The 7,816-nt window shown below is 59.8% G+C and overlaps 1 protein-coding gene and 1 pseudogene across 1 annotated transcript in view; one reads left to right on the forward strand and one right to left on the reverse strand.

The window, feature by feature from the left end:
* Positions 1-7,816, forward strand: part of LRRK1 (leucine rich repeat kinase 1) — a 119,477-nt gene that overhangs the window by 104,079 nt on the left and 7,582 nt on the right. The window contains exons 20-25 of the mRNA XM_023529015.1: positions 704-870; positions 2,816-3,013; positions 3,753-4,030; positions 4,879-5,073; positions 5,897-6,048; positions 6,553-6,670. Of these exons, the coding sequence (XP_023384783.1) occupies positions 704-870; positions 2,816-3,013; positions 3,753-4,030; positions 4,879-5,073; positions 5,897-6,048; positions 6,553-6,670 (1,108 nt within the window). The remainder of the gene's footprint in view (positions 1-703; positions 871-2,815; positions 3,014-3,752; positions 4,031-4,878; positions 5,074-5,896; positions 6,049-6,552; positions 6,671-7,816) is intronic.
* LOC111738064 lies at positions 5,538-5,656 on the reverse strand (annotated as a pseudogene).

The following is a 7,816-nucleotide window of genomic DNA, read 5'->3' on the forward strand; positions in this document are numbered from 1 at the left end:
GGTTGCATCTTGGAGAAAGGGGGGTCTGTGGGGCCAGGAGGGCTCCAGTGGGGGCACCTGGCAGAGGTAGTTGATGAGGGACCCAGGTGGACCTCGACAGACCAGGGAGGGCCCAGACAGGGAGAGCTTTGGGTCCGCCGGGCCCTCCATTCCAGGAGCAGCTTGCAGTCTTTCCAGAAGCTCAGCAGAAATGTCTCTAGGTTTATCTAGAGTTAGAACAGACAGCCCAGCGACGAGGTCTACACCCCCTGCCCTCAGATGACATCCTAGTCCTTGATTGCGAAGATATCGGTCACGCCAATCACAAGCTCCGTGTGGTTGTTTCTATAATTCTTCGCTTAATAAAAAGAAATGGGGAAACAGCCAGCCGAGCAGTACGTACGGCCAGCTTGTCTGATGGGTCCCAGCTCTCAACGCACGGGCTTTGGGAGGGAAACGTCCAAAGGAAGCTTTTTTCCGTATCCGCCCCTTTCGGAGGCTCCCGTGTGCCAGTCACCATCTCCACCCACGGGGCCACCCCCGTGTGAGACCACGGGTTGGCAAGGCTGCACGGCCTGCCCAGACCTGTCTGACCCCACAGACGGCTTCGATCCCTGACTCTCCACAGGGGGAACAAGTGACCGAGCAGCCCCTCGTCCGCCCAGCCCGGGACCCGCCCCCCAGGGGGTCTGTTCCCACCCCACGTGCGCTGTGTTTTCGGCAGGCTCTTCCTGGAAAACAGCAAGCTGGAGCACAGTGAGGACCAGGGCAGCATCCTGGGCCAGGGCGGGAGCGGCACCGTCATCTACCGGGCCCGGTACCAGGGCCAGCCCGTGGCCGTGAAGCGATTCCAGATCAAGAAGTTTAAGAACTTCGCTAACGCCCCGGCAGGTAACCAGGCCCTGGCTCACTTCCTTCCAGACAGGTGCTCCATCCAAACCTCATGCCATCTTCACAGAGCCCCGAGGCCACAGGCACAGGCGGGGGGAAGGGAGCGGGCGACACCATCGTGGGGCCTGGGGACAGCCGTTTTGTACCTGGCGGGACACGAGACAGGCCCGGGACAGGCCAGGTGGAAGGAGGCTTGCAGTTCGCTTTTGGGGATCACTCTCTTGCCCAGACATGAACCCCAAGAGCATGGGTCACCCGTATCATTTCCACCTGCTCTGTGTCCAGCACGGGCCTGGCACGTGGTGGGCACCTGATCAGACCTCAGCAGACCCTCTCAGCCCGTGGGACCCTGTCGGCCGTCTCCCCTAAAGGAAGGAAGGTGGCACTGTGGATGTATCGATTGGGAAGCTGGCACGGGTGGCTTCTCGCCGCCCCCCATCCCCACCGAGGAAGGAACACCCCCTCGCCTTGGCACACTCAGGCACACGTCACGTGGAGCCCCTCGCTGCTTAATGGTCAGCCAGAGCGGGCGCTCGGAGGCCTCCTTGCTCCCAGCCGGCGGCACACCACATTTGTCACTGCCACTGGCTCACCGCGGTCACCTTTATGATCACAATGGCGGTTTACACTCTTGGTAGGAAAACTAAACTCGTAGAACAGCATGAAGAAAGCAGATCAGAAAGGAAGAGACAAAACTGTAATCACGTGACGAGCACAGACCTCTAAGAGACTCGGCTGACAAACGTCAGAGCCAATAAAAGCTTCATCAAATGTCTATAGACGGGAGCCGAACACCAGAATTCAGCACATTCCCACGCTCGCCATCGGCCCAGTGGGTGCGTGTGCGCGTGTGTGCGCGCGTGTGTGCGTGCGCATGTGACGTCTGATTCTAAAATGCACGTGAAGCGGCAACAACCCACGCCAAGAAACAGCCAAGAAAATTCGATCGCGCGAGACGGAGTTGGGCGGCCTGCCCAGCTCACGTGGTGACGCGTCAGTCCTGGGCGCGAGGGCAGCTTTCTCGGGCGAGGACAAGGCGAGGACAGGCCACCCACAGAGCGGAGACCGCGCGCGCGTGTCTGCGGGAAGCCGGCGCGTCGCAGGGGGCATCACGAGTGGAGGGAAAAGGCTGACTCTCCGCGACATCGGGGTGGAGACGTGGGTCGGGCTCCGTAGTCACGAGCAAATTCGTCATGGGTTCCAGGCCCGATGTGGAAAAACGAAACTTGTCCGCTGAGAAAACAAATTAGTCCCGGCACGAGTGATGCTTTTTAACTGCCAAGATTTGTTTTTCCTGCCGTTTGAATCCCCGATTTTAAAATCTGACCCCAGGGGAGGGACAGATCGGGGCACAGGCAGGCGCCTTCCGCAGGGACGAGTTTCGAGAGCACTGGGAGGTCACAGCAAAGGGGTGACGTCACCCACCGCTGCCCAGAGCCCTTTCTCCTCTGGCCTGAGACGGCATGTCACAGGCCTGTGGCCGCCCCACAGTTTTATCTCTGGACTAGAAGGTGGTGGTCTGTTCTGCCTTTAGTGTCCTGGCCACTGGGTAGGGGACAAAGTGGGCAGCGGTGACAAAACCCTCAGCATCCTTGTGGGTGACCAGTCAGGGGCCTGCTTACGGCCCTCCAAGGGATGCAGAGTTGGAATAAGGTACAACTGTGACCCTCAGGCGGCCAGCAGTGAGGCGGGGTGAGGGCTGCACGAGAGACAGCTGGGTGACGAGGGTGGGGACATGCCACTGCCCTCCGTGGATGGGCAGTGTGACCTGTTGCACCCTGGCCCCACCAGCCCCTTGCGTCCCACACGAGGCAGCTCTGTGCGGCTGGGACGTGCGCCACGCAGCCCCAGACAGGGTCCCTGATGGGCGGTGTAGGGCCCGCGGGGCAGGCAGCCCACCCCCACCCCCGTCCCCCAATCGCTGACGCCGGGCTGTCCCTGGCAGACACCATGCTGAGGCACCTGCGGGCCACCGACGCCATGAAGAACTTCTCGGAGTTCCGGCAGGAGGCCAGCATGCTGCACGCGCTGCAGCACCCCTGCATCGTGTCCCTCATCGGCATCAGCATCCACCCCCTCTGCTTCGCCCTGGAGCTCGCGCCGCTGGGCAGCCTCAACACCGTGCTGTCCGAAAACGCCAAAGGTACCGGCCCGGCCGAGAACATTCCCGAGGGCGTGGCCCGAGGCCCGGCCCGACGGAGCCCCAGGGAGGCCGAGAGCCCATGGTGGGTGGCCTAGAGGACTGCCTCCTGCCTGGCCCAGTGACAGGGCCCCGGCCAGCAGGGCCACCTCCAAGGCCCCAGGTCTAAACCAGTGTGGCGGTGCCATCGAGGCCCCAGGTCTAAACCAGTGTGGCGGTGCCATCGAGGCCAGAGATGCTCACACTGTAAAGTCAGCACCAGGTCCCAGGTCCTGGTTCTCGGCCGTGATCCAGGGGCCACTTTTACCTTATCTTATTTTTTAATAAGATTTTTAAATAGCTGACCGTCAGGAAGAAAAAAATGCCATGAAAATCAATTATTTCTCCCTCAGTGTCAAAGTCGTTTTTTTAATGAGCCTCTTATACCCGCAACTCACCCCCGAGGGTCCAGCGACCGGGGGGGGCGGGCCCTAGAGGGACACGAGGACTGTCGAATCCTCGCTCTTTTAGTAAAAACAGCACTTCCGGGCCCGAGATGCCATGAATGAACCTCCAGCAACGGGCGTGTCTGTCCTAAATGATACTTGACTGAAGGAGGTCACGCTCCATCTCCGGTGTCCCGCGGGGAGACTGTCGAGAACGCATCAGTAGGACAGAAAGTGCTGGGCGGACAGAAGGTAGGCAGAGAGGACGGTCGCCCGGCTGAGAGTTCGCTACATTTTTGTTTTTCTTCTTTGCAAAGATTCTTCCTTCATGCCGCTGGGGCACATGCTCACCCAGAAGATCGCCTACCAGATCGCCTCCGGCCTGGCCTACCTGCACAAGAAAAGCATTATCTTCTGCGACCTGAAGTCGGATAACATTCTGGTCTGGTCCCTCGACCCCAAGGAGCACGTCAACATCAAGCTGTCGGACTACGGGATCTCGAGGCAGTCATTTCACGAGGGCGCCCTGGGCGTGGAGGGCACGCCTGGCTACCAGGCCCCAGAGATCCGGCCCCGCATCGTGTACGATGAGAAGGTACCCGGCCCCTTGCCTGCAGCTGCCCAGCGCCGTGTTCCCCGCTCCGAGCAGATGGCTCATGGCCTGATTGCTTTAAGGATGCCCTAAGCGCGTGAGAGGTGACCTGGCACCTGTGGCCATTAACCAGATAAAAATAATAATAATAATAATAATAAAGGCAAATCCGTGTACCAAAAACAAGAGCTTCTTAGTAGCAGGGGACGCAGGCCGAGCGCCTCAAAACTGAGATTATAATAGGAACCTTCATACTGAAAATTCTCAGGTCTACCTCAGCTCTTATCCTGCCGAGAAGTTATTTCTTGCCCCTTCTGGAAGCCCGCATAACTCCTCGCTAGGCCTTCTTATGACATTAAAATGAGAGGAGTCAGCCTGGTGTGATCTAGGGGACATGCCCCCCCGTTTATGGTCTGCATACACTGTTCATCTAGCAGCGAGCACGCTAAGCTCAGGGTCTGTGTTGTCCTGCCTTGTCTTCATGGTCCAGGGCGAGGCCCATGGCGCCCTCGGAGCCCTTACCCAGTGCCTGACGGTGAGCTAGTCTGAGTGTGTGTGCACCGGATGGATGGATAGACAGAAGGAGGGGCAGACGAATGTGCAAAAGATTGGGCGAGTATGCGGGTGGTCAGAGAGAAGGAAGGAAGGACACAGAAGGTGGACGAATAAAGGGACAGAACGATGCTTGGTCAGGTGTTTGGACAGGTGGAGCGAGACGGAGGGGTGGCGAGTGTCCCCCTTCGCACGGCACCCACGTCTTCCTTCTCCGGTGGTGTCTCCCTGCTCCCTCCAGCTTGCGAAAGCTGCCGAGCCCGGGCAGGGGACCTGACTGGGCTCGCGTGTCTGCCCAGGTGGACATGTTCTCCTACGGGATGGTGCTCTACGAGCTGCTGTCCGGACAGCGGCCGGCGCTGGGCCACCACCAGCTTCAGATCGCCAAGAAGCTGTCCAAGGGCGTCCGCCCGGTGCTGGGCCCGCCGGAGGAGGTGCAGTTCCATCGGCTGCAGGCGCTCATGGTGGAGTGCTGGGACACGCAGCCCGAGAAGGTACCTTGGGAGGCGAGGGCAGCTCCGGCGCAGAGGGTCTCGAGCACCTACGGCCGCCCGCCCGCCCGCACGGAGGGTCTCGAAGGCCCAGGGCGAGCCTTCTCTGCCCGCCTCTTCTAGAAAGAGACCCCCCCGGCTCCTGATACATCCGGATCATTTTCTTTGGCGTGTGTATCACCCTCGTGAAAATGACCTGTTTTTTCCTCCCAGCCTTGGTGCTGGGTCGTCATGTACAGAGCACCAGCCCTTTCTACCATCCCCGTGCAGGGGCAGAGAGGACGTCAGTGTCTCTTTGCAGAGAAATGGCTGGAAGGTTCGCTCATGGGAGGCGATCATCACGTTATCATTTTATTTATCTATTTATTTTTAATTTTTTTATTTTTTAGGCGAGGCAACCCTTGGTTGACCTCACAGATTCCAAGGACCCTCTCCGCTTACAATCCCTTATTTTTTTTTATTTTTTACGCCTACAGCACCTGGTCTTCCTAGGTGGTCTCCCATCCAAGTACTAACCAGGCCCGACCCTGCTTAGCTTCTGAGAACAACTGGGGTCGGGCTTGTTCAGGGTGGCGTGGCCATAGGCCACATTATCATTTTAAAGCTAGTTGTTTCTGGAACTGGCCAGTGGTCTCCCCGAGCTCCAGGCGCCGAGGGTACTAAGACCCGGTCGCCAGGAAGGGCCTGTTTCCGGTCTTGGTTTGTTAGGGGGGGTCTCCAATGAGCAGGTCCCAGTCTTTCCGCCCCGGTCCCAAGATCCTTGGCTCCATGGGCAGAACGGGCATCCGTCTGGATGTACGTGACCCTGGCGGCCTCTCTCCCTCAGCGACCGCTGGCCCTGTCGGTGGTGAGCCAGATGCAAGACCCGACCTTCGCGACCTTCATGTACCTGCTGCCCTGTGGGAAGCAGACGGCCTTCTTCTCGCCCCAAGGCCAAGACTACACGGTGGTCTTCTGGGACGGGAAAGAGGGGTCCAGGTAACGTCCTGAGGCCTCCCGGCCCTGCTGGTGTCGGAGTTGGGGGCGGCCACGTGATTGGGGGGCAGCGAGGGGTGACTCAGGGAGAGGCATTTGGTGGGCGGTGGGCTGAGAGCCGGCGGGGTGCTCACACACACACCCGGTGACTGAGGGGACCGCGGGAGGTGGCGTCTGCTGGGGCGTCGGGGGCGAGGGAGGGCTTCGCTGTAGGCTGGGAGCTACCTTCCGCTCCACGGGGGTGGAGGGGTTGGGGCAGGAGGACAGGGACTGGAGCAGAGCTGCTTCCCTGGGGTCCGCCTTTCTCCGCCCGGATGGTCAAGCACTACAGGCCTGGAGCAGTTGGTCCTCGAGCCCCGCCGAGCGTGACAAAATTCAACCCCGGGCCCGGGACGGTGGACAAAGCCCAGAGCTGATGTCCGCCTCCGAGGCCGCTGCAGGCCCGGCCAGGGTGGGGGAGGCGGTCCCCGGCCACCGCAGCCGACCGCACGCCTGTCGCCCCGGCAGGAACTACACGGTGGCGAACACGGAAAAGGGCCTCCTGGAGGTGCAGAGGATGAGCTGCGCGGGCATGAAGCTGAGCTGCCAGCTCAAGGTCCATAGCTGTCTGTGGACGGCCACCGAGGTGAGCGCCCAGCACGCAGGCCTCTCCCCGAGGCAGGCAGCACCGGGTGACAGCCCCTGGGGGCCAGGCCAGCCCCCCAAAATGCAGGAAACCTAGAAACATCTGGATTCCCAGTGACCCCAGCAGCACTGCCACCAGCCCTGCCACTCTGCAGCGGCGTCTCGCCGTGGGCAGCTCAAGCCACCCGTCCCTGGCTGGTGACTGGGGCTCAGGTACCGAGTGTCAGGTTCAGGGTCCCAGCAGAGGGGACCCCCAGGAGGTTGGCGAAGTGACTGGGTTACTTATAATGCTGCCAGGTGTACACAGCAAACCCATCAGCTCTGAGGCCTTCGGCCTTCACGTAAAGGCAGGCAGCAGGAGGCCCAGGCTGCCTCTGAGAAGGCCCGACGGGAATGCCCGAAGGCAAACGCCTTGCTGCTAAGGGGGGTGGGGACGGGGGTTATAAACTGGCGCGACCTTTCCACGTGGCAGTCGGGAAATATGGTTCAAACGTGCGTCAGAAATTTCTTCACCCTGTATAAGTCTCAGTAATTTCAGTGTTAAGAATTTGTTCTAAGGAATAAGCAAAACACATGCACACACAGATGTACAGAACACGCACAAACGTGCATGCACACACACGTGCACACGCACACAAGCACAAGCGCACATGCACACACACGCACATGCACACATGCGCAGATGTGCACACATGCGCAGATGTGCACACGTGCACACACATGCACACATGGATAGGCGCACGCACACATGTGCACGTGCACACGTGCACAGACACATGCATGCATAGACGCACATGTGCACGCACATGTGTGCATGCATGCATAGACGCACATGTGCACGCACATGTGTGCATGCATACAGACATGCACACACGTGGATGCATGGATGGATGCACATGCACGCGCATGCACAGCCACATGTGCACACGCACACATGTACACATGCAGGCGCATGCCTGCACATATACACGTGCACAGACACGCTTGCATGCAGATGCACGCATATGTACACATGCGGGGCACACTCGTGCATGTGTGCGCAGACATGCACGTGCCTGTGTGCTCACGTGCGCATGCAGGGTCACATGTGCACACGCAGGTTCGCATGCACAGACACGCATGCATACACATGTGCACATGCACGGAT

Source organism: Pteropus vampyrus, unplaced genomic scaffold, assembly GCF_000151845.1.
Source record: "Pteropus vampyrus isolate Shadow unplaced genomic scaffold, Pvam_2.0 Scaffold34, whole genome shotgun sequence".
NCBI lineage: Eukaryota > Metazoa > Chordata > Mammalia > Chiroptera > Pteropodidae > Pteropus > Pteropus vampyrus.